The sequence below is a fragment of the Seriola lalandi genome, unplaced genomic scaffold, assembly GCF_002814215.2.
Source record: "Seriola lalandi dorsalis isolate HSWRI2012SDOR001 ecotype SW California unplaced genomic scaffold, Sedor1 jcf7180002054318, whole genome shotgun sequence".
Taxonomy (NCBI): Eukaryota; Metazoa; Chordata; class Actinopteri; order Carangiformes; family Carangidae; genus Seriola; species Seriola lalandi.
Window position 1 is genome coordinate 164822 of NW_019524871.1, and position 27468 is coordinate 192289.

At 40.3% G+C, this 27468-nt stretch overlaps 1 protein-coding gene and 1 long non-coding RNA gene across 4 annotated transcripts in view; one reads left to right on the forward strand and one right to left on the reverse strand.

Moving 5' to 3' along the window:
* The window catches only part of rptor (regulatory associated protein of MTOR, complex 1), a 182566-nt gene that overhangs the window by 111286 nt on the left and 43812 nt on the right, over positions 1-27468 (reverse strand). For all 3 annotated transcript variants that reach the window (XM_023406877.2, XM_023406876.2, XM_087174130.1), the window contains exons 5-6: positions 3452-3610; positions 435-581 (exon numbers count right to left, since the gene is read on the reverse strand). In XM_023406877.2, the coding sequence (XP_023262645.1) occupies positions 435-581; positions 3452-3610 (306 nt within the window). The remainder of the gene's footprint in view (positions 1-434; positions 582-3451; positions 3611-27468) is intronic.
* On the forward strand, positions 8474-14325 carry LOC147819093 (uncharacterized). The gene is made up of 2 exons (XR_015437285.1): positions 8474-8610; positions 13829-14325. It is a non-coding gene; the product is annotated as an uncharacterized LOC147819093 (long non-coding RNA).

Below are 27468 nucleotides of genomic sequence, written 5' to 3' on the forward strand. Positions count from 1 at the left end.
GGGGGCAGTCACACGACTAAACCAAACCTGAGTCATTTAAAAGCAGCTGCTCAGTTGATTGGCTGGATCACAGCACTGAGGACATCCTGGGTTTTTAATTATGAGGATCCAAGCTGAGAATCATGACTCGACACTCACTGAGGTCTCCTTTATAAATACTGTATAGATGAGTGTGTGTGTGTGAGAGTGTGAGTCTATCCGTGTGTGATTTCGAGGCGTGCGTGTGCAGGTGACAAATCAACCACTTTGCCGCTAATAACTCACAAACACCGATGGATCATTTCACCCTGTTTGCCTGCACACCAACTGTGAGCGTTTGCATCACTCACTTGCATCACAAGTGTTTCTTTCCTATTACCTTCCACTAACTCACGGCTGCTGTGTTGTGACATACTGTAAACATGCTGAGTGTGTTTGTCTGTGCAGCTGCCCACCTCCAGCTCCTGCTCTCTCTGCAGGGCGAACTGTTTGAACGACTTGACGATGATTCCCGCGTTGGAGCAATCGTACACGAAAATGGACGGGCTCCCCATCCACGTCTGCAGGTCGTAGATGGACAGCGGGATGTACTGGGTGTAGTTCTGAAAAAGAGAGAGATGAGAGAGGAGATTTCAGAGTGAGAAAGGCGAGAGAGGCGTGCATCATGTTATTGCTGATAACTCACTTTTAAAGATTTGTGTTTAATTATTTACTAGTCATCTGTTTGACGGGGAGTGTGAGCCGAGGAGAGAGAGGTAGAGGAACAGTTGAAAAGAGAGAATTATAATGAGGCAGAGTGAGAGAGACAGAGAAACGATGATGGTGGGAACATGTGCAATAATAAATCTAATAACCATGGATCTATAAAGGTGTTACACTTTATAGAATATTCGGTTCCCCAACGTTGCTTCAACATCAAATCCCCACTGATCTCCTGTTTCAGCAGCCGGTGACACAGCGGCTTCATTTTATAGAAAAAGGAATAAGTATGCAGAGGAAAATGTGGAGAACAGAGAATGAGAAGAGGACATAAGACCCAAGGGTGCACTGAGGACGAGGAGGAAACAGCTCAGCCCAGACATGAGCGGTGCATCATTGTGAGAGGGTGCTTACTTATAGGATGAGGTGACGAACAACTCAAGATTTCTGAGTCTTATTCGAAAGTCAGTGATGCTACAACACAGCAGAGCTAAACCCTGGGACCACAGCCTGCAGGGGAGCTGTGTTTGTATGTGTGTTTGTGAAATGAATTGACACTTTTTGAACACAGGGACGTTTTCAGGAACATTTTGAACCAGGAATCAGGGATGGGTGGGCCACAAGTTTGTGGTAGCACTGCCAACATAATCAAAGCTGCGGTTCAGCTAAAGCTGAACCGCAGCTGTACAGACGATTCAGACAACAAGCGAGCACGTCACTGGTATCAACAGTAGGACTATATATTTTTTTTTTTAATGCTATTGATGTTTAAAATCATAGGTATGTATAAGGGATTAAGAAACAATTTATTTTTTAGTATTTTAATTCAGAAGATTGGGGGACTCACAAGAGTTATATTAAAAAAAGAGTAGGCTCCAAAAACTCTAGATCCACAATGCAACTTGATAATGTCATTCTTTGGATGTCGTCTGTCTGATAAACACCCAGATCTTCCTACTTTGAAACAGGCTTTCTGTCTTTTCCTGTTAAGTCCCAGGCCCAAACTGAGATATCAGCTGATGACATCATCGGGGATCCTTTCTCAGACTCGACAGAGCTCCTCCAGAGCCACAGGAGATGTTATACAACTGTTTTCACAGGCTGAGAGGTACTCCCCCGTGATGAGGAAACTGATGCTGATGTGTAAAATCTGCTCCTTTAGCTTCCAACAAAGTTAAGAGCAGAAATCAGAGAGTGGGTGAGCGAGCAAAAGAAAGACAAAAAAAAAACAAAAAAAACAGTGAACTGAAGAGAAGGATCTCGCCTTTCTGACAATTTCAATCTCCCTTAATCATCACTGTCACACAGCTCACAAAGAACAACTGCCTGAGGGTGTTACAGTCTCACTGTGTAAAAAACATTACATATGTATCTATTCATTTCATCACTGCTCTTGTTGCCTGATCTTCACAGTTCTTCATGTGAGCTACAAACGTACTAAAGGAACCTTTGCTCCCTGATTTAACTCCTGAGTTTGGTTCCTGAGGCTGTTTGGTCAAAAAAGACATGAAAGATACTACAAAGATGAATCAAGAAACAAAATCACTGATGTAAAAGAGAAAACAGAAATTGTATTGTAGCATATTTTTTGACTCACCAGCTACAATCATATTCTCTACAATGGACCTGCAGTAAAAAGCAAAAGATTTGGATACAAACAACCTGAAAACTGTCTCACTGGAGTAAGTGATGTAATAAATGATTATTAATAAATGTTATGTTATAGTCAGTGTGTTTAGCTCTTCATATTTTGGATTTTTATCATTCTGCTAAGCTTTTAGTAGCTATGTTAACACGTGCATCGTAATATTTTTTTAGAAGTAGTAATAATTTTAGAAACCAAGAGTATTTTAGCTTAATGTACGGTTCAATAATTTGACAAGTGCTCATATTCAGCTTATTTATATATTCAAAGTGAAGTGTATACGCTACATCCACACTAATACATTTCCATTTTACAATAAAGATTTAAAACGAAAACGATCTCGCTGCAGACGAGCATAAGTGATCTCCGTCCATACCAACACACCTGAAAACGCACATGTACATGACCGCTGACGTACACTGGGCGTGTGCATGCTGTTGTAAACAGGAAGCAGATTGTCTACTCTGCAGTTGGCTAGTAGCAGACCAGCTGCAAGCAAAGACAACAAGGTCAGTAACACTTGTAATTCGTTATTCTTGTTGCTTTCACCCCTGGCCGTCGTGACTGGTAGGACATGATCAGGGAGCGACAGTGGGTGTCTAAGTCACTGTTTCCAAAAGTATCTGTTTCAGGCGCTCAAAGACTCCGGAGCAGTGTGCCAGGTGTAAACATAGCAAAAGAAATGTATTTTAAATCTAAAAGATAGCAGTGTGGACGCAGCCATAGACAGCATGAAAACCTGCATAAACAAGGGTTTTCATTCCTGTCATGCATTGTCATGTTCCAGCACATTACTTCCCTGTGACCTCTACACACTGTACATGTATGACATTGAAATGGGCTCATATAGAAGCTGATCATAGTTCAGCTGATGCAGCTGTTGTATATTAATGTGAATAAAATTGGAGTATTCAGTGATTATGCTCTCTGTGACTTAGCAGCATTAATCTAATGAGTGTGTGGCGTTAAAAGGGCTTTGCTTAATCACATAATTGCATTTTTTATGCACGTCAACACGGCCTGTGACATCACAACAGATACTAAGTCCATCTTGGAACCTTGTTTCAGTGAAGGTCTACGACTCTAGCTTGTATATGTGAGAACAAATATCTCGTTTGTGTGAGTCACCTTATTAAAGACCCAGATCTCTCCGTTGACTGTGGGTCGTGGGACCCCGTGACCGTTGTAGTGGAAGAGGACTCGCTCCTCCTTAGCGTTACGTCTCAGCGACGTGCACAGCTTCTTCACCTCGTCCACCGTGGGGTCCAGACTCTGCTTGTAACGCGCCTGAAAAACAGCAAGCAAGAGAGGAAAGTGTTTTACATTTCAAATTGATATCTCAGATGTTTTACTGACATAAGAATGACGGACACAAATAAATTCAAAGATGTTAGAAAGATCTGTCCTGCAGATAAGGTTTCAAATAAACAAACATACATACAATTCATCATTTTATCATGGCTACAAATCCCAAGAGACGCTAAGAGAAGAGTAGATGAATCATGATGCAACATCTGCTGGTATTGGTGGGGTTTAAGTGAATGTATTATACAGTAAACAATGCCGTCGGGACAGAGAGAGACACGCATGGAAGACGTACATCTATGAGAAACTAGGCTAGATAGCCGCGAGGGGGCTCATCCTGCTGGTTTTCTTTACAGATGTTCGTGCGTCACAAGCCTCATATGAGAGAGGAAGTGAGGGAGTCAGGATGGCAAGGATTACTAATGTTTATCTTAATTAGAGACATATCTGTCGTTTACAACCAGTAAACAGACATGAAAACCAACTGTCTGAGCACAATGAAACACACCGGGCTTCCTGTCATGAGCATGGTTTCTACTTTAACTAGAGCTCCTACAATTCACCTCCAATAGAAACAAAACAGTCTGGAGTTTTTATATTGACATTATGCACTTTGAAGCTGAAAGCTGCAGTACGATGTTAATCCTTTGGGTAAGTGTTGCGTAAAGGAAACAGCTTGACATGTCATGCTGACCTACATGCAGGTTAAGTGGCAAAGAAGATGTTTTCTTGTTCAAGACATTTGAAATTTCAAGGAAATTCCAAACAACAGAGGAGAGAGTAAACTGCAGAACAGATGAGCAGAGTACTGACATTTAAAAATGAGGAAGTCTGCAGAAGAGGCGAGGACACAAAATACTAACAATTTTCTCCTTGCAAAAATGAAATAGATGGATCCATTATAACCTGTAGTAACCTTGTTTCAATATTACTGGACTAGTGTATGCATTGTAGATGTGGAGGTACAGTAGATGTACATTCTTTTTGTCCTTCTTTTTATACACTTTTGGGGACCACACCATTTTGTTTGAGTAAAACTTGATTGGAGTTTTCAATTGACAAAAACAATGTGAGTAATAATGAGTGTGAGATTAAAGAGCGTATGTTGTTGCCAAGGTGCAACAAGCAAAGCAGTGACATGAGGGTCAGCAGCAGGGCAGACGGCACAAAACTGCAAATAGTATACAGTATATATTGTATATATTTTTTCCGATGTTAAGAAAAATATAGCATATGCTCCGGAAATATTGTGAAATTCAATATTATATCATCCCAAGCCTACGTGTAAGTTAGCAGAACATAGAAGTAAATACAAATATACAGTGTTTGTCCATCTTTTGACAGTGTTTTCTGCCACCACCTTAAAAACCTCCAAAGGAGAAAATACATTTTGAAGGAAAGTTCAGAGATTTGCAGACAAGGAACACTGACGCTGTTCTGGAGGCTGTGAAAAAGATTCAACTAATTACTTACAATAATTAATCAAAGATGTTACAACCCAGCTGGGAAGTCTGATCCATAGGCATTAGTTAATATACTGAGGCACAAATTCAGAACCTCATAAACATACCCTACATTTAAAAGAGAAAATGTATTAAGACATTCAGTATGGAGAGAGATATGGTTTCAACATTTAATTTTGAGCAGCCCAAAAATAAGGCTCTCTTCTCAGTTAAGAAGTGACTAACAACCTGAAAAATCTGTTTGCAATGTTCCAATATTGTATTGACTCAGACAAAGACGTTCTGCTTTACAAGATGTCGAACCTTTAAAAGCCCTTTCACACTTTCAAATAATAATGATTTCAAATGAAAACTGAAGGATGTCAAACCACGAGGCTGAGAGTTGATCTTAGTCTGGAACAAAAGCAAAGTTTAATTTGTGCATAAACGAGGAACTTTTCTGAATGTGAACTTTGAACAAGATGTTGACAGAAGGAAGGGTAGAAAATACAAGAAAATATAGTGCCAGTTCTGCAAACCTCTTGTATAAAGCTGTTTTACAAGCTTCACCGGAGTGATTTGAGAGAGATTCACAGTGTAACACTAGTAGCAGATATTCTACACATAAACTAAAAAACATAGAACGCTGGTGCACCTTTCTGTCAACTTGTTTTCTGTGCGACCTGTTGCTCACTTTGGATCATACTTTACCAGTCTGACTGATTTTGTAAGAGTGATGCTTGTGAACCAGTGTGTGTATGCAGGGTGGAAAAGCCTCGAGAAACTTTAAAGGAGTAACAGTAGGAAGTAGAGGACATGTGCATTGTCTGTGCTTCTTCAGCTCATTAAAAAAAAGTGTTTGTGTGCGTATGGATGGAAGGGACACTGAGGTGTCAACTAGTTATGCAACAGAAAAGCACCCGGTTAGACCAGTCTGAATCATTATCACACTCACCAAGTCCCTTCTGTTACATAACTAACATGCCTTTTACCAAACAGCCTGCCTCCTGTCAAACGGCTTTGAATCACATGGAGAAGCCACATTTGAACTGCAACTTCTTCCAAAACTTCAAACTACTGAAACTAAAGTGTGAGAGGTAGAAAAATAGCCTTCCCATTATATCAAATTTAAAAACAACACACACCATTAAAACCAAATGACCATTAAAACCTCTTCTTAGAACAAAAACATCTCTTTATTTACTTCTAATTCACAAATAATCACGCTTTTATGACACAGTCTCATATTAGAGGCAGGTCTTTATTTTTAATTGCCTGTTCTTATAACATAAGTATATCTTATCCTGTTATAGGATGAGTTTTCTAATTGTCCCCTATTTAAAACTGCTGGTAATGATGTTCACATCTAATACAAACTCAAAATTCCCTTAAAGGTCCCATATAGTATAAAGGTAGATGTCCATGTATTGTTTGATGATAAAGCAGGTCTAGGTTCTATATTAATACAGTGAAAGTATCAAAGCGCTCAGTCCACAGAGAAATGCACACAGCCTGTATTCAGAAACTGAGCCTTAAAGCGTGCCCTCAGGATTTCTGGAACTTTGTGATGTCACAACAAAGCAGTGACCCATCGTCCAACCTTGCAGTCTGAGTGTTTACCTGAAATCTGATAGATTTTTATTAGATCACTCAAAAACAGGCAGCCAATCAGAAGCCCCTTTAAATTTTTTATTTATTTATTTTTTTTATTTATTTCTGTACTTTTCTTTGTTTTCAAAAGATTGGGACACTATTCAACATTATGTTTCAATGCAGATTTGATTTAGAAATTTTTAATCTTACTCAACCTGAACTTTACATTTACTTATTTTGTATAAATTTTGCACATGAAACCATTCCATTCATTCAGACTCACTGACCCTGTTATTAAAGCTCCAGAGAGACGCCTGAGAGAGGGTATGTAAAACTACAATGAGATGGTTTTTAGTTCTTAAAACCACAAATATATCTTCTTATGGATCAACACTTTAAATAAACACAGTATTTCTAGCAGAGAGAAAGTGAAAGCAGCAGCTCTGTGATGTAGTTGTCATGCTTGCTGTACATTCATCTTGGATCATACAGTAATTTATGATCCTTTGCCGCTTTAAATGCAACAGCTGTGTAGTCATTATTCAAATGATGCTAAATGCCGTAATCCAAATTATTAATCATGATTTGTAGTTCTAATTTGCAGGAAAAATTATCATTTGCTTACTGCTCGTCACATCACACACCCTACAGGGGCCAAACTGAACAGGCCTTGATCAAAGACGCCACATTTCAGCTTCCCCTATCTGGATGAGTTTGAATTGCAGTGTGCTAGCAGAGCTTGCAGGCTGATTCAATTTGGCTATAATCAGATAAGAGCGCCTGAATACCAAGAGGTGCAGCGCTCATCCCAATGATATCATGTGGTATCTGAATGGCATAATGGTGTTAGTGAGGGACCAGCAGTGATGGAGGTATATTGCCTGAAATCAGAGCTGGTGTAAGAGAGGGCGGTGGTTGGGAGGTATAACTTTGGAGGAAAAGTTCTGAAATATATGAGGAAAGAGAGAAAGAGAGAGGGGGAACAGGCAAGTGTTGACGCTTACCTGCTTGTACTTATTATTTTTAGATGCTTTGGCAAAGCTATTCACCTACATTCATGACAGACGGGCTTATTAAATTCAAAAAAAGATTAAGACAGATTCATATGTATGAGGAAGGCACCTAGGAAAATCCATTTAAATATACAAATCATAATTTTCTGGCAGAAGGAGGTGTGTGTACATCTGTATGTGTGAGCGTGTGGAAAAACTTGACTCAACTCCTAACATTAAGCACCTAGGCCTGGAGGGGGAGCTCCAGCTTCCTGCGGGGATCAAGTCTCTCCTCAGCCTTCCCTCACACCACCCCAGTAAAACACATCAATTACATCCATCAAGGCCACAAGAAACAAACTCCTCTTAAAGGTGTGTTCTGTGCTGGCTCTGTCGCCATTTATCATCATGTCACTTCCTGAGAACAGGCGACCTTTTCAAAGCACCGTAAGCATTCAGGATGCAATTAAAATACCGACTGTTAAAGCTGCGAGGTGCAGTAGGAGCCTCTGCAGCTGTCACACACATCACGTTGCATTTTAGACAACAAAAAAGGCTACGACTGTAGTGACGCAAACAGCCAGGCGCAAGTTAAAGAGTCTAACAGCGTTCCTAATTATGATACAGCAGTCATTTTTAAAGCTGTGTACACACATTTCATTTGTCATTACTCACACTGAAGATTACCATTGAAAGTTGAACCCGCAATGGGAACACAAACTATAAAATACATTTATGAACATATGATATATGTTAATATATACAGTGTGATGAGGAGGGTTGCAGCTGATTGAAATGCGTGTATTTCATCTACCAGGTAAAAGAGGCTGTATTCTCAAACTGCCAGATGAAGAAAGAAAAAACCCAAAGGACACTGACTTGAATGACTGAAAGCAGCAGCTACAGAGACAGGAAATTAGCAAAAATCAACCTCTGTCCTCTCACCAATCAACATGTGAGTAACACTGAGCTTGTTTAGATGTGAAGAATACTAAAGGACCAGAGAGAGAAATGACACACAGGGAAAAACAGAGGGAGCAGAAAGATTAGAAGAAGTGTTTCAAAGCCTTGTCTTCGTGTTGCTGGATCACTACAGCTAAGAAAACCTTCATCAGACACTTTTTCTAATGTTTTTTTTTTTTTTATACCTGATCTATGGTCAGAACTGCTTTATCAAATCAAACTTTTTATCTATCCTTCTTTTTGTACCAGCCAAGAGTAAAAGGTAATGTAAGCAGGCTTCTCATTTTAAGCTACCCTCTGACCATCACTTCCCCCAGTTAAAATGCCAAGCATCAGTGCTGAGGCAAATTAATGTTAATCCCTTAATGGCTAAATGATTCATGTGTGCTCTGAAGGCTGGTGCGGGCCAAAGATCGTATATGAGGGGAAAGGAGCATCAATCTGTAAAACTATTCCAGGACTGTAGGTATGTTTTTGTAACAAGACTGGTGACTCTTCTCTACTGCTATGATCAGCTGATCACTACATGTCCATTTCAGAAAATTCTTCCAGTCTGACTTTTGTATGGTTAGTATTTAAAGGTGTGATGTGTAAGATCTGGCCAGAATTCTATTTTAAAATGTTCAAAAAATGAACTGACACTTTCAACAGTATGTGAAGTAGCCACGGTGATTATGTTATGACTATCATGATGTCATGGCTGTCCATCTATTGTGTTTCAGAGATATCTACTCAAATGAGCATGCTAACCAGCTAGCCCCGGCCCGTCCCTTGATGTAATACCACTTTATGACACTACATGCTGTGTGAGTCAGTGTAGCATCTAGTCTGCCTTCAGTCACATCATTACATCACATGTTTGTCTGTATCAGAACCAGAATTCCAGTCCAGTCCTCCCCAGTAATGGACCAGCACCTGCCATTTCTTCTGAGCCTGGCCTCATCAATCATCAACAACCACATTACAGTAACACCTCAGAGTATTATCCCTGCACAGAACACATATTGTCTATACTGTGATCTTTTGCACATCCTGCTCAGCAGGAGTTTTGTCAACACTTTTGTGCATAGTTATAGTATATATATATATACACATACACAGTAAAAATACTGCAATTATTATTTTACCTTTGTACTGTTATTTCCTGTTAATAACTTTATTGTATACTGCACCAAAAAACAAAAAACAACAAACACTGAAAAAAATCACTCATCATTCTACTGGTTTCAGAAGAATCATCAAAATTATTTGGTGACTTTGAATCCAACACTGAGCAAAAAGAAATTGTTGTGCATACAGTAAAAACCATAGCAAGATAATTAATATCACTGAGGACTGTTTGTCTGATCCAAATACCGTTTGAAACACTTGATATCTACCATCTACAGAATGTCTGTGTCAATTTTGGTAGCATTTGAATGAAGATTTGTGGAGATATAGAGTGATTGACTTCAATCATTCAGTAGATGTGCTGAAAAAATCAGTTCCGTAGAACATAAAGTTGATTTATTGTGGTTTTTTAGAAGTTTGGAAGGTGGATATTTGTTGTAATTAGCCATGTCCACTATAATTAATCATTACAAAATCTTATACATAGACTGAATAATGACCTTAGATCATATGAACCAAATTTCATATGAATCAATGCAGCCGAACCAGAGAAACAAGCCTTTCGCATTTGAAGCGCCCCCTAGAGGTAGAATATCCCAGGGCTCCATAACAATGGTAGGAGCTAAGGTCCGCAGGCGTACACCAAGTTTGGTTACAATAGCAGTAGCCAATTTTGATTTATGACTGTTGGACACAGGTTTAAAAGTTTATAATTTCTCAATGGAATGACAAATGGAAATTCTCTTAATAACTTTTCATCAGCAGTATGTTGATGACGTAGACTGACTTTCATTAGAGTCGCATTACAACAAAGATGCAGAAGATTTCTGAGATCAAAATGGCAAAAGAATTTTGACAGTAGCCCAAGCCATTTTCGAGAAGATTGCACAAACGCATACTTCATTATTGTAGCCCCACCTATTGAACAATTAGTTTTATTTTTTGTCCCTGAGTAGTGGGCGAAGAGGTGAAACGCTGCCCCCTATGTAGGTGGAGCAAGTAGAACGATCTTAGACGTTACACCTTTAGAGCATGTAGGTTGTGAAAAATAAGTTGTTTAAGTAACCTACGCCCGTTATTTCAATGTCAGATACTTAATCAATCAACATTTTGTATCTCTCTTCTATATAATTTCCATGCTGTCGGTAAGGGTTGTGAACATTAATTAGGCTGCCACTTCAAACAGTGGTGATTCTGCCGTCTCAGCAAACAAAATGGGATTAGAGATCTAAATTGAATATCCGAGTTTTAGTTATTTAGAACTTTAGTTGCTTTCCTACAATAAAAAACGAAACCTAATTAGATTTCATGAGGGATTAAAAAGGATTTGGATTCTATACTGGATGTGGATTTGATAAAATCCTATCAAACCTAAACCCTGAGCCTCGAACAGTTAAACTAGAGTTTGGTTCTGTTGGTCCAGACCCAAAAAGAGACACTGATCCATTATTTGTAGTTCACACAGACATATTGCAGGTAGAAGCTTTACTGATGTCCCTCACTTGTAAGTCATTTTGGATAAAAGTGTCTGACAAATGAGTAAATGTAAATGTGAACAAGAGTGCAAACGTGCAGTCACTTGGACAGGTAACTCACTAACTGGACAGTTTCACTGTTCCTTCAAAATCAGCACTACTTACATGGGGGATGCATTTCTTTAGTTTTATACATCTTATACAATATATCAATGCCACACAATGCTGCGGTTCATCAATTCTCAAAGACCACACCACAGTTCGCATGGAAGCGTCCGAGTTTTAGCCTCAGCAAAAGAGTTGGGCAATAGGACCATATCTACTGTTACACATTAGTAAACTGAGATATGAGAAATTAGTAAACTGCCAGACATTTTAACATACAGTGGCACTTATCCCTTGAAAGACCCCTCTGATGAAAATCAAGTGTTTAACGTTTTTTTTTTTTTTAAGTATATTTTTTGGGCTTTTATGCCTTTAATGGACAGCACAGTGGAGAGTGACAGGAAACGGGGAGGCAGAGAGAGGGGGAATGACATGCAGTGAAAGGCCGTCCGATGCGGGATTCGAACCGGGGCCGACTGCAGCGAGGACTGTAGCCTCTACACATGGGGCGCCTGCTTAAACCACTACGCTACACGACGCCCCCGTGTTTAATGTTTTTAATATGTCCATATGATGTTTTCTATATAATACAAGACACATCAGAAGCGATGAGCAGTCAACATCATGACTAAGTGTTTCCACCTTGAACTGCAGTGAACCAATGTCTCAAAGAAACAGATTCACAGTCAGGGATTCGTACGTCACAAACCTAGGGAAGCAATCCGTCAGCTAGAGGGGAAAGGGGGTGGGACTAAATAAACCTGAAACCTTTCAGTACAGAGAGCCAGAGTTGGACTTAGCACAACCACTAACGCTGTGTCAGCCACTGCCAGTAATAAGCTAATAAAAACATAAACTATGCTAACCGCTCTGATACGTCTGCTAGTCTCTGATTCTGGTCTCAACAGACTCCTCTGTCTGTGTCTGAGTTTGACTGAGGCTCAAACATGTGGCTGATGTTTCCTCCTCTAACCATCTTGATGCTCTCTGCTCTTTCCCCTGTCCACCTGGAGCAAGTGGGTCGTGGTGGGTGGGGCACAAAGCCAGGTCCAGAATTTCTCAACGAGGAAGAAAGAGTAAATGTTCTTCCAGCCCTAATTTTCCATTTTGTTACACTCTTTGTGTTGCAAAACCATGTTCAACAAATGTTTAATCATAGCAGAGTATTTTCACATAGTTTAACACATGTCTGGAAAGGAACTTTAATATTGTCGGTTATATAAAGCCATACAGGCAGTGTTGCAGGTCAGTGAGGAAGACTGTGTGACTGCTGTGTACTGATGATACGTGATGAAGTATCTGGACTCCTTTCTCCATGCATATTGTGCAAAACGCATTAGGACACTGCACAAAACACTACTTTAAACACTAACACTTAAACAGTATAGGATACACTCTTGTCAATGACAGCTCACAAAGTTCACCATACCTTATGAATGTGGCTGACAGTGTAGAAGCTTACGTACACCTTGAACCCTCGCTGCTTCATGCCTACTGCTAACACCCATACAGAACCTACTACATATGAATCACTTATTTATCTTCACATGGCTACTGTGACAATACATGTACAGAACATACAAAACAACCCATCATAGAGCGTAAAGAACAGGTCTCAATGCTCTCACCCGTGTATAGCCAATATTAAACAGTCCAAGCACAGAGACAGTCATAAACACAGCAACACACACATACAGAGACTCAACAACCGTCTCTTTCAGACAGAATGGGATTTTGAAAAGGCAGTTACAATATGTGATAGATGAGCACCTCATGCAGGTCTCTCTCTCTTACACACCACACACACAGACAGACTCAGACACATGCAGAGAATAAAAGTCAATGACATGACGTCAAATATGACTTTGTGATTGTCACAGTCTCATTTTAGGTCAAAGGAAAGAGGCTTCGGCAGCATGCTACCAGTGGAGGGGTGATAATGACAGAGGGCTGTGCCACTGCACACTCCAGGAGAAGGGGAAAAAATTAGTTGGTTAATGGATTCAGGGGTTGTTGCTATTAAACTTTCTTCAGCAACTTTTTATTGCCTCTAAAGCTGTGTTTAGCTTTACTGTATGTATTTGCATCAGCTAAATGTTACTGCGCGGGCTGAAATGATCAGAGGTACGAAACAAGGAGGAACAATCAATGATGACAATATTGCGGGAATCTCAGGAGAGGGTGTTTGTGGTACCATGTTTTAGAAAAATAAAGGAAAACATGGTACTAAGCCAGAAAACCGTGGATTTCTCTCTTCACATTGGGAAGGAGTCGCTGCCCCAAGTAAAAGAAATATCTTTGGGGCCACATGAAAGGGTAAGATGGAGCATGAGCTCCACCGATGGACTGTTGCAGCGTCAGCAGTAATGCGGAGCCTGTACCAGACTCGCGTTGTAAAAAGGAAGCTGACTGTAAAGACAGAGACCTCAAGTGTGCAACCTACATATAAATCATCACCTACTGTCATGAGCTCTGGGTAAGATCACGGACACAGATGTCTAATATAGGTTTTCTTTGCAGGGTGGCTGGAGTCATCCTTGGAAGTAGGATGAGGAGGAGGAGGAGGAGTTTAGACATCCAGAGGGAGCTCGGGGGAGAACTGCTCTCGTCACGTTAAGGGGTCGGCTGAAGTGGTCCACACATGTGATGCCTCCCTGTGGCGATATTCCAGGCACGTCCAACCGGGAGAAGACCCCAGGGCAGGTGCAGAACACGCTGGGGGGGGATTACATTTGCCATCTAGTATGGTGACACCCCAGGATCCCCCAAGAAAGGCTGAGTTACATAGTTAGAGTGACAAATGTATGGGCCCTGCTGTAGCTTACTGCCACCATGACCCAGACCTGGATGAGCGGTGGGAAATGGATGTATGACGGGACGATTAAGTGCTCACTTGGGACCCAATAATGATGTTGATGATGTTCTTTTGTTTTACCCTGAATATTGTAATCACGGCTCTCACACTAGGCAATTATGTGATTTGTAAAGTATATTAAAGTAAAGGAGGGACTGTCGGAGATGGAGATGTTCTCGTTACATTTGTTCAATGTGATTTCAAAAAAAAGTGAATGGGTTGGTGATTACTGACAGCAAGGTAGGAAAAGGGATGTTGAAAAACCCTAAAGAGTTCAACACTAAAGATCTGAAGCCAGATCTAACCTGGGAAGAGGACAAGCAAACAGACGATTTCCCTACAGGGATCAATAAAGTATACTTGTTCAAATTGGGCTGAGAAAAATAGAGCCAGTTTGATAAATAGCAGTGAGCACTGGGGTGAGCAGTAGTCATTTCCCCAGTGAAAGCATCCCTGCTGGGGCCAGTGTGTCTGGGCTGAGTCAGTTCACAGCACGTTGGATGGAGCAGAGGGAGAGATGACACGTCACCTTCCCACCCTGCCAGCACGCACCTCCTGTCGAGATTATGTTATCCACACAGCCATTTCTCAGTCTCAAAACTACAGCTTCAGAGGCGCGGACGGTTGCACTTTTCAGGAGCAAAAAAACTCCGGGTAGACATTATTATAGACATAGACTTATTTTCAGCATGTTGTCGAGAAACTGACCTCTTATTACTTATAACTCTGTGAAGGCATTATATGTGGCAAGTGGTAAATAACTGATGGTGCAGAAACACTCATCCTTTACCTTTGTTTGTTCTCGTGTTTAATACGAATCCAATGCCGCAGCTGACTAAGTGACATGAGTTATGTAACCGGCAGAAGGTCTGAATGCATCCAAGTGCTGTTGTAATGTATGTTAAACAGGGTGTTTGTAGTTTTCAAATACAAGTGAACAAACTGTTTCATTCGACTTGTTGAAAATTGAGACGGTTCCTCACTCGACCATCATCTTAAGTGTTCAGGCCTTTAAATCTGTTTGGAACATGATCTGAGGAATCAATGAGGCTTCCTGTCTTCTGACCATAACAACTGCCACTTTGTCAAACCTTTTATTACTGAGCAAATTTTAATGCTGTGACTTCCCCTTCCTCTACTGACAATTTGCTTACACATCTAATCATGCCCTTTTTTTCCCCCACACGCACATAAACTTGTAGATGCTTTGGAAATACACAAAGTCAGAGTCATGTGGCACAGGGACCTTTAACCACTATGTCTCTGTGGTGAGGCTAAAAGGCTCAAATCAAGGCTTTATCAACCGAGTTTTGCCAGCCCTGATTCCTTTTTGCATGTGATTATTTGCAAACAAGGACGAAACAATGAAGGAACTCTGGTTTCAGTCATTACAGACACTGATAATGGTAAAAAGCACAAAACAAAGGACATTCAACCATGTTCACATTAAGCATACCTGCCTGAATCAGTGTCGCATTCAGGAATCTTTAATAGGGTGTATTATATAAAAGCCTCAGTGAATATCAATGTTACGTGTGTTTGTGTGTGTGTGTGTGTAAGAAGCATACATGTGTTTGATAGAAAAGGGGCAGAGAGACCTCTAAAGCACCAGACCAATTAAAAGCTGAGCTCAGAGCAGCTCTCAGAAGTCTGTGTGTGTGCGCGCGTGCGTGTGTGTGTGTGTGTGTGTGTGTGTGTGTGTGTGTGTGTGTGTGTGTGTGTGTGTATATTTGTAATTTAGTCATGCAGGTGCTTTGGAGATAGTTTGGCTCTCTGTAAAACCTCCCAAATATCTGGATTTTAAGAGAAACAAGGTGAGTAAATGTAAGCAGCAGCTCGGCTCGCAGCTCCTCCAGGACGAGTTTTAGTGAGAAACTTTATTCAGTGTATTAACTGGTTTTAAGCACCTGGTCATGGAGAGGAGGAGATCATTGCCGATAATTCATGCACCCTGAACAACTGACACTGAAGGAATCCTAAATGGGAGAAGCTGACTGCAGTGATGGCATGGTGGTGAAGACAACAACTCCCATGATCCCACGCTCCTTCCTGATGGCACCAAAAACAGTCTTTTGTTATTGTTTTGATGAGAGACCCCATAGTGACAGAAATTCTATACTGTGCATTTAGCTATTTAGAATAAATGGACCAGAGGTCGGTGTGTATGTATTCCCACAGTGACACCTTCTCCACTGTTAACAGGGTTAATAGTGCGACAGTGACTATGTGTTTGAAGTAATAAATTTCAGTTTTTCACGTCACTTTGGTGACAGTGAGTTAGACTTGACAGTCACTCGATCTCAGTTGTAAAGAACAAGTGCTTCAGCTGCTGAGGACGTAAAGATGGCTGCAGTATAGGCCTGTGGTGGCAGACTTCAGACAGTCAGCAACTCGTCAATCAACTGATAAGAAAACTGAATTGGCAATTATTTTAATAATCAGATAATTACTTGAATCTGTGTTTGTAACTGTGATGATTTATTGCTTCTCTTTGTTTTATATTGTTATAAATTAAACGACTTTTGGTTTTGGATTCTTGTTCGGACTTTTTCACCATTTGTTACTTTTTGTAGACTAAACGATTAATCAAGGAAGAAATCATTAGTTTAATCAATAATGAAAAATATCATTGCATTGCACCCCTACAATTATTCAATATGAGGACTTTATTTAAGTTTACTTTTAAATCTAAATTACTCTTGGTCCGGAAAGTTGGGAACTATATATAAAAAAGGCTGCAATTAAAGCTAAAACACTTTAAACTCTATTAACTATATTATTACTTTTACTATTATTACTTATATCTATTGTGTATTCTTGAATCCAGTGTGTCGGGGCACGGAGCCATCTCTACTAAAAAACATCACTGTCCGAATAAGATGGAGGTAACTCAATAACGTGGAAGAACAGTACAACAACAACAGCAATATAAAAAAGGCTCTAAAGACGCTAAACTATATTAGAAGAAAGTCGCAGGCTTGATTCCCTCCCTAGTGACAAGTGTCCTTAAGCAAGACATGGCAGATGGGGTCATCTTAAAATCCCAAATCTACACACCTGCAGTACACCTTTAAACTTTTATACCTGTAAAGCTGTGTAAACAAGTTCAAACACTGGATGTTTAATCTGTCCTGAAGTGCTTGTGGATTCAATGAAAGCATCAGTAAGTCGCAGTAACCTGTGGTCTGACAGATGCATTCGAGCAGCTATTCTTATCCCAAGCAGCCGGCTACCTATTACAGCACTCTCCACTGCTCTAATCAACTGCTGCCCTCATTTCCAGCCACCTGCAGGGAGAGTTACACCAGTTGGTGATTGAGGAGGGATTGGAGCGGGCAAGAGTGCCACAAACCATTAGACTGGAGACTGAGCTTAGGGACCTGCTGCTGTCTGCGACTCTGTGTGATGTCGTGACTGTGTGTGTCGATCTGCTTCTACTCAGGGAATCCACTCAAAGTCAAATTTAAGTTTTATTAAAACCTTGTCATTATATATCAAAGAGTTCATCCTACAGCTCCCTGTAGCTGATATACATAATAAAGTCACATCTGAGAAAGTGTAGTGATTCATTAGTCTAGTGAATAGGTTGAACGTCACAATGCAAAAGGCGGGGATAATATGTGTTAGTCATTTGTTTTTATGGGTTGGAAATCATTTCTCTTGTGACGCCGTCTGCTTGCTCACCGCCACGTCCGACCAGAAATTACTGCAGCAGGTAGCGTAATGAGTTATCAGTATTGATCAGGAACCCAAACAAACCCACACAGACATATTAGGGTCATTTGTGCTGTGGGAAGCTGAGGGATGCGGCTTAAAGCCTCTTTAACGACCAAAGTAAAGGAACAACAATCTGTCACCTACAGCCTGTATATGTGTCCTGTAACTTCTACTAACTTCTTAGTGTTAAGGGACACGCTGTATGTCTGGTGAAATGTATTCAAACCCGTATCATGAGCCTTTTATGGCTGCAGAGGGAGCTGCACGAGAGATATCAAGTGCTTCAAGTGATGTCACCTGAGGCAGCGTCAGATGGCAATGAACACTCCAAGTCTGAAAATGAAAAGAGTCTGGGGGTGTGGAGTTAGAGACAAGTGAGTTCATAAGATCTGTAGCTGCTCCTCATCTCTGCTAGAAGCTAGAGGCTACATTAGCTGCTCCTAGCATAACACACCAGAGTCTCTGATCGAACTGTCTGGGTCCAAGCTGCACTGTGGGGGATGTACGCGCCAGATTTTGAACAGGAGGAAGAATGGGGGGATATTTCTGGTTCTGCTACGTCAATTTTTAGCCTTTTTTTTTTTTTTTTTTAATTCTCCATTAGGAGTCCGACAGACACAGGAGTGCAATGCTAAAACGGTGGAGTGTTCCATCAAAAGGAAATTGCACAATGTGACCAAATGAAAGCTCAAGTAAGTGAAAGCAGGTAAATAACACTAACACCACTGCAGGTCCTGTTGGCATATACTGGGGAACTACATGCAACAGTTTATGGTTTGCCTTATTTTAATATTGTGTTAATTACACTTCTTCCCTTTTCTTAACTAACTGAATCATGTCTGAAAGCTCAAAACTTGTTTCCGCAAAATGTAATTAGTGAATGTAAAATGATTACTTAATTGATTGACAGATAATTAATCAATTAATCAATTAACCAATTTTGACAAACAGCTAATTACAACAAAGATTTACTGGTTGCAGTTTTTCAAATGAGGATTTTATGCTTCTCTGTTTTTCATCAGTGTAAAGTGAAACATTTTTTTTGGCTTTGGACTGATGGTGGGTGAAATTAAGCTGTTTGAAGGAGTCAGCTTGGGCTTTGAGAAAAAAAGTTTTTCTATCAAATCTAAAGAAAATTAGGAAAAGAATGTTTAATGAGAAGAATCGTTAGTTCAAGGCCTAGATTCCTGGGAAAATCAAAATTTCAAACCCCAGTGAAAGTAAGAGAGGAGAGAAGAAGAAAGCGGGTTTGGGGTTTGGAGGTTAATTTTAGAATGTGGAGCAGTGGGGTAATGGAGGAGAATGACACACAAACAGAGCCCCTGCATGGATGAGATGTAATCAATCCTCTTCAGAAATAACTGGTAACTCTGTACGCAGCACCGGGGACCTTCCATAGACATGTTCATGTTATCTGAGGAACACAACACACATCCTGTTTCTGGTCTGCGCTCCAGTAAAGGAAGCATTTCCTCGATCCCAGAGGTCATCTGAAGTTGGGTAGGGTTTTATGATTGACCCACCCACACACACACACCCACATCATACATGTACATACAGCAAACAAAAAAAAAACTGCAAGAGAAGCAAGAGAGCAACGACACACATCAGATCCCCTCTCTCTCTCTCTCTCTCCCTCCCCTCATATCCAAGTCTGTATCGACCACATTAGTTCCTTATAATAACTCAGCAGAGCACTGAGGGGTTTCACAAGACATCCATAACTGGGTCAATGGATCTATATCCGAGCTGGATCTAACATATTGTTTAGAAGTTTGTGTCCAAATGTGTGTATATCTGTGACAATTTCTGTGAATTTGAAATTCTTTTTTTTAAATTAATTTTTTTATTTTGCATGTCGGTGCTTGTGTTCACACATGTGTGGTTCCCGCGTCTCCTCATTAGCGCTGCTGTTCAGAGTGTCAGTGGCTCATCGGAATCATGACCTGAGGCAAAAGACCTGGACAAGAGCCAATATTTTGTTTTTCTTGTGTGTGTATTTGCCTGCATTCAAGTTCAATATGATAATAAATCCTCATCTTGTAATACATCAGTTGCTCCATTACAGTACAAAAGCTTTATGTATTTTCATCCTCTCAATAAAAGCTGTCAATTTCTGGAATAAACTACAATTAGAAGAAGAAACCAGGCAGCATGCAATCACTACTGCAATGTGTTATCAGCCTACAGAAATACAGTACATGTCACATGACAGTTCAGTTACCACCAGTTTCTAAGATACACCTCTTCAACAGCCCTGCAGGAGATCTCGACTTTATGAAGGTCCATGATGATTTACTATGGAGTGCCAAAGGGCTCAAAATTAAACTGTCTTGTTTAATTTTGAGCCCTTAGCCACTCCATAGACTCCAAGACTTGATGAAATAAATAATATATATATAACTACAGATAAATGTTGGAAATGTTGGGGGAAAAAAGCATGAAATTTTAAAACAACTTACAATATTTTTTAAAACTATCATATCAAGTCAAACAGGGCAGAGCCTCTTACGTGAGTTTATCTGGCAGAATGCCAAACACAAACCTCAGCTCTGCCCTGTTTGACTGGCAGACAAAGATGTTGTGATTAAAGGTGCTAGTATGAAATTCCAGCCCCAGGGAGAAACTGCAGTTTGACTTCGCAAAGAAGAAGTTAGAAATAAAAACTGCAATAAAGAAAATAATAATGACCTGCAATAACCTCTGTTACTGTGAAATGAATTAGCATGACAAAACATTTCATAATAATAGAACTAGGTTTTGGTTTTATTTCACAACTTCATGGTTGTATTATATATTTTGTCTATACTTATACATACATACATATGTAATTTATTTACACAAATTTAAGAACACCATCATTTTCAAAGCTGCTACTAATGAGGTTAAACTGGTTTGCATTATACTGAGAGGGATTTCTGATATTCTGCATTCATCTATATTAATATAAATAATATATATGAAATATTTTAGCAGGATTTATTACAGGGCAGATGTACCGGACCTCCTTATTTTGTCAGCTGTACCTAATAAAATGGTAACTCGTATACAGCTACTTCATTCACACTGACCAAAAATATAATGCAACACTCGTATTTGCTCCCATTTATCATGAGTTGAAAAGAAAGATCGAAGACCTTTTTCTATAAACACAACAGGCTTCCGTCTTTTCCTCACAACTGTGTTTAAATCCGTGTTAATGAGCATTTCTCCTTTGTCAAGATAATCCATCCACGTCACAGGTGTGGCAAATCAAGATGCTGATTACACAGCATGATTACTGCACAGGTGCGCCTTGAGCTGGTCACAATGAAAGGCCGCTTTAAAATGTGCAGTTTTATTATGAAAAAATTAGACTTTTATTAGGCAGTGGACAGTGGATTTCACATGACTTGGGCTTGGGGTCGTGGATCAGAAAACAAGTCAGTATTTGGAGTGACCACCATTTGCCTCGAACAGTACAACACACACAACACATCTTCTTTGTACAGAGTTTATCAGGTTGTTGATTGTGGCAAGTGGAATTTTGGACCGCTCCTCTTTAATGGCTGTGCGGTAAACTTTCAGGAACTGTGTACACATCATGCTGCAACATGGTGATGGCGGTTGATGAATGGCACGACAATGTGCCTCAGGATCTCGTCATGGTATATCTGTGTGTGTCTGTGTGTATCTTTTGTTTTTATAGAAGTCTTATAACTTTGATCTCAACTCATGAAAAATGAGGGTAAAAACAAAAGTGTTTATATTTTTGTACAGTTCAACAGGAACACTCGGATTAGAGTTTCTCAGGGAGTCTTTGTCAATTAAGTTACAAGCCAAACGTTTGATCAAATAACTATGATGTTACAAACCTACCTGGCTGACTACTACCAGTCTTAGCATATGTATATTCTCTTTTAAAGGAAGCAGTGTGTTTATGAATTTTCAAATTCTTTCCTTGTATTTCCATTTTTGCCGTACCTCTAATTTCTGACAAGGGATTGCACTGCAAAGCCTCCTCCTCTCTTCACACAAGCAAAGCAACAAAAAGACCCTTTTTCTTCGAACACCTTACAGGACGAACACACAGCCTTCCTGCATGTGCTCGGTAAGTGTAATATCAGACGTGTGTGGCAAAGATTGCAACAAGGCCACAATAACTTCCTATTCAGTGGGGGGTTTAAATAACACCTCTAATTGTGGTGCCCTTGCCCCCTGCTTAGTGAGTAATGTATGAGTGAGTGTGTGTGTGTGTGTGTGTGTGTGTGTGTGTGTGTGTGTGTGTGTGTGTGTACACGTGAAAGAGAGATGTAAGCATGTGGATGTCAGGTTAGCCCTCGTTGCTGTGATTAATGAACTAACTCTCTGTGTTTGTGTGTGCAGTTGTGACTCCAGCCCTCGGGGCATTAAAACCCATTGAGCATGCATGGAAATGACCTTCTTCCAGTGTGTGTGTGTGTGTGTGTGTGTGTGTGTGTGTGTGTGTGTGTGTGTGTGTGTGTGTGTATGTGTGTGTATACATGTTCCTCAAGTCTTAACACCTCCACCCACCACTCTCTCCTCCTCCTCCTTCCCCAGGCCTTCCAGCGCTGGGAAATGGACATTGGAGTGTATTTTCTTCCCTCCTGCTTCATTCCTGGAAAACTCAGGAAGGCATTTGTCACTAAAAATAGCTCCCGTATCATCAAATCTAATAGCCTTTTTGGATGTAGCTATTGTGTTAAAGCAAGGAGTAAGAGAGCATCTCTCCATTGAAGGGAGTAATGGTTGCACAAGAGGCTCCACTCATATTGCATTAAACATAATGACACTGAGCAAGAAGCTCAAGATGGCTTTATTGGATTGGCACTGTGTTATGTCAGGAAAAGGAAAAGATGAGCGAACCTGAAAGCATGCACAGGAAATCCTTAACATCACTCAGGACATCATGTTTGGTTTCCCATATTTGCGGCTTTGTTATGTTGAACTCTGGATGGAAAAATTGCGAGCCGTTTCAAATCATCAAGCTTCTGGGAGTCTGAATAACCGGTGGGAGACGGAGAACATCAATAACAACAACGGCAGAGCCTCAGCATTGATAAAAAAAAATAAAAAAATCACTTACTGCTATAATGTGTGTCTGTTTGATATTTCTCAGGAGGCTGACAACATCATTGCATTTCTGCGTCCGTCACTTCATGTCACATGACTCAAAACAACAAACAGGAAAACCACCTCCTCCTCTCCAAAACTAAAAGAATAACAGAAACCAAGTGTTTGGTGAATTAGCACTTATAAAGCTGTGACCAATGTGGAAGTGAAAGTGTCTATGCAAATTAAATAGTTTGCATCGGCAGAATTAAATGTTAAGGCAGGACACTACTGCTTTTTTTTTTTTTAGTTTGATGATAAATGTACTACCTCGCAAATGTGGAAAAGCTGAGAATGAATGTGTTAAAGCAAAGTCTGAGGAAACATCATGGAGTGTGATGGTTTTAAATGAGCTTGAATGCATGAATATTTCAATGAAGTTCTTTGATACAGAGACTAATGGCTCTAATTCTGATATTCTTGCTCTTCATGTGGCCTGGTTACTCCAGCATTTAAAACAACAAAGTATCGCAGAAAAATACACTTTATTCAAGCTTAGGATATCCGAGGAGCCTCTTCTCTAAACGCCAAAGACTAGGGTATTTCCCACAGTTGTAAATTCAGAACCTTTTACTCTAGACAAAAAAAAAACAGCTAACATCAGGCTTTTTTCTTCAACGCGAAAGTTTACAATCAACATTCACTCCCGGGTCAAATGACTCTGCAATAGTCACGGGTATTTATTGGCTCCAGCTCTGATCGGCAGTGATGTAAACATGACAACCGGGTGAACACGCTAATTTCCGCCCCTTTTCCGTCGTGTGACATTTAGTTAAACCAGAAATACCACGGCTCCACCTAAGAGTGTGCGTGGCTCAGGGATGGAAGAGTGAGAACAGCCCTGAAATACATTTTAAAAACACACAATCACCGACCGAAGGGAACTTGGCACTTACACGAGCACCAACCCGGGGAAGTGACGCGACCCGACAGATCTATTTTACCAGTCTGCACGGCAGGCTGCAACTATATTAACATTATTGGTTAACAAACCTCAGCAGCATTGCTTTGAACACATCAGTTTGTAGTGATGGAAATGTAAAAACAAATGTAATAAATAATGATTTACTACAAGACTTTTTCTTTGACAGTATGTGAATGATAACTTTTATGGCTATAATAGGAAATCTATTTTCTTCATTTCTCCCGTACCGAGAGCAGAACCATTAACTTCGAAGGGTATCGATACTACAGTCTTTAAAATTTAGCCCGTATGATACCAGCTTTTGGTTCCCAACCCTACCTGAGACACTACAAGATATCTGACGTGGTGTAAAAACCTGTTTATATGTGTTAATTTTGGCCAATTGCAGCTCAGACCCACAAATATAGTAAAACGAGGCACCACACACACACATAAATGGGCACATCTGTCTCTGTCTGTAGACAAATACCACTGTTGATCCAAGCAAAGCTTCCCATCACTTGTACCAATTAAGATCAGATAGAACGTTGACTTGCATAACACATTTTAATATTTTATCACCTAAGAAGATTATTTGACTGCCAGGGTAATATTTTGTGTTTTATGTTTGTTTTTGTTTTTTTCTTTTCCTTTTTCTTTGTTTTGTGTGTGTATTTCTAGTGAAAACAATGTTAGGACTGAAAAAAATGCAGGTGAAAATAAAGGAAGAGAGAGTTGAAAAAGATAAGAGCTGAGTACAAGGTGAAGAGGAAGATGAAGGGGAGGGACTGGAAGAGAATAATCATCGTCCTCTGCTTCAAACATCCTGAAAGAGACAGCTGATAGTCTGCGAGGATGAGGTGATGCATTTAAGCGATAGGAGAGGAGAGTAGGAGGGAGATAGAGAAGATATTAGATAACAAAAAGCTCATTAGAAAGCAATCCTGTTATCCTGCTACTATTCTCCAACTGCCATTAACTGAATCAAACACATTTTAAAGACAGAAAAATACAGATTTTTAGGGCAAATAACCTGCAGAGCACAAACATATCCTGTCCTGTCCTTATATACCATGAGATCGAGCCAATAGGATAATGACATCAGAGGTTGGAAGGCGAACATTGAAAAGTGATCCGCTTTCAAGTAGAGTGAGTATCATGTATCCAATAATATACAAAGTGACAGCATCAACAGCATGCTTCCTCCATTCTCACATCTACACCACAAATCATTCACAACTGACTCTTTAGTTTCTGAATGAAATCCACCGTCAAACAACCCCAGGGCTGGTGAATCACTGAACGTTGCGTGCACAGTCTCCAGGTTATTATGATGATATTGCTTGAGCATTTTGAACCTCATATCCTGGTTAATAAGCTGAATGAGTCCTTATATGGGCTTGAGAAACCTGAAGGCTGGAGACATGTGGAAACACGTTATCCTGGTCAACATCTTCCTTGTTCGCAGGTGCACCGTTAACTCCACAGACGTAGTAGTGAGTCAGTAAAACACAAAATATGATAATAATAAAAATGGACAGTATGAAACAGTGCTGTACTTTCATCTTCAATTATTGGTGATCCGACAAATCTGTCAGAGAGGTAATAATACAGTACGTCCATCCTCAAGACGTGGGGAGATCTGCATGTCCTTGGTGGTGCTAGAAGCTTGGTGATGTGGGGACTACTCACACAGTTAGTTGGCACACTACTGTAGCTGGCAAGCTGGTAGTTAGCATGTCAGGTAATTTGCAATCCAGTTAAAGCTGGAATGATGCTTCCCTGAAGATACATATTAACATATCTGTGAACGTATGTAGGGAAGGTTTGTTATGGGTAACCATAGGTCATGGACACTTCACTGTGCGGACCTGCGTGTCGAGCACATTGATTGGTTGATTCAGCTCCTGTTGTGAGGTGGGTTCAAAATAAAAGAATGAAACAGAAACATATGCAAGTATAAACAAAACAGCCATGTGAACATATCTAAGTCGTCCCCATTCAAGTTTTCCAACATGCAGCCGGAGAAGCATAATTCCAGCTAAATAGGTGAAAACTATCTACGTTTAAGACTCTTTGGCTTTCTTTTACCTACAAGGTCAGAAGTGTGGAAACAATTTTAATTCACTGTGTGTAATTCAATGTGAAAATTCACCAAAGTTGATGTGAAATATTTACAGAGATTTACTTTAATTCCCTCCTGCAAGTGAATCTTCTAATCTTGGGAGATTCCATTGAAATAAACTGGTTCCATACCATAATGTCAGGTGTAACAGGGCAATAATACTCAAAACCAAAATATACACCTCCCTGTAAACACACTGTACTGGGAGTAATGTGGGGCATCTACAGAGAATAACCACGACCTTTTGTTTCAATATTCTCTTTACCCAAAGGGGGAAAGTCATCCTCTCCCTGCAGGGAGGTCTGAACAAAGGGTCACCACAGTGCATCTCCTTGAGCCGATGAGAAATTAAGTGTCTCGCCAAGCTCCATTATCCCCAGTGAGGACGATGAATCCCTGCCAGCTCATGAGACACTATTGTGTACCTGACCCTGACCTCTGACCTCCCTGTGAAAATAGAATTTCTCCATGTGGATCAATACAGTGTCATTTGACACCAAGGACTTGGGGTCACAGAACATGGCTTACAGGACACTCTCTCTAATATCTTTCTAACATCTTTCCACTGTGACAAGGCTGCCGCCTTTTATTTTGTATGGATGTGAGCATTCAAACATCACAGATGAAGTTTACATGTTGGAGGTTTGCAGCTTCCGCTTTTATTCAGAACAATTCACAGTGAATACCCTGGGTGAGAGCAGGTGAAAGTTTTTCTTGAAACCTAAGTTTCCACCAAAGGTAAGGGTCTATTTCTGCTCCTCTGACTGAAGTGACAAGGTCATCCCACCTTGGACAGAGGAGGGAAAGGAAAACAAGACCCTGTGTCAAACTTCAGCCTAATTAGGGCGTTCACCCAGTCGCTAAACGCTCCAGATCAATCTCTTAACATGTGGCCGGTGTGTTCCTAATGGTGGGGCTGCTTAATATAGAGATAAGCTTCTCTTGTGTTGACAGCTAGAGCCACTATCTGTCTTCATTAAGCTGGCTGAGCTTGTGGATTGGCTGTGATGAATGGCTTCCTCTGTACTTTTTTCCTATCTCTTTTTCCCGTGCGCGCCTCCTCTTTTTTCTGTTCACTTTCATTTGTGCAATCCCACGACCAATTCCATGACCATCCCACTGAGGTATATGTGTGTGTGTGCATGTGTGTGTGTGTGTGTGTGTGTGTGTGTGTGTGTTGTGTCAACTACCTATTATCAGGGGTCTTTTGGTCACCTTGCTGACAGATGGAGTGAGAGTGAGTCAGTCATCTTAATGCTCAGCAAGTACCATATTTCAAGCTGTATATTACATTAAATCCACAAAATGTTTGCAGGGTCATGCAGTTGATGAATGTGAGTGAAGATATATTTGTACAACCTGGACAGACACTGGGCATATTCTACTTCTTAAAAAAAAAAAAATGTAAATGTCCCCAGACACATTTTATACTAAACCCAGTGAGGTTC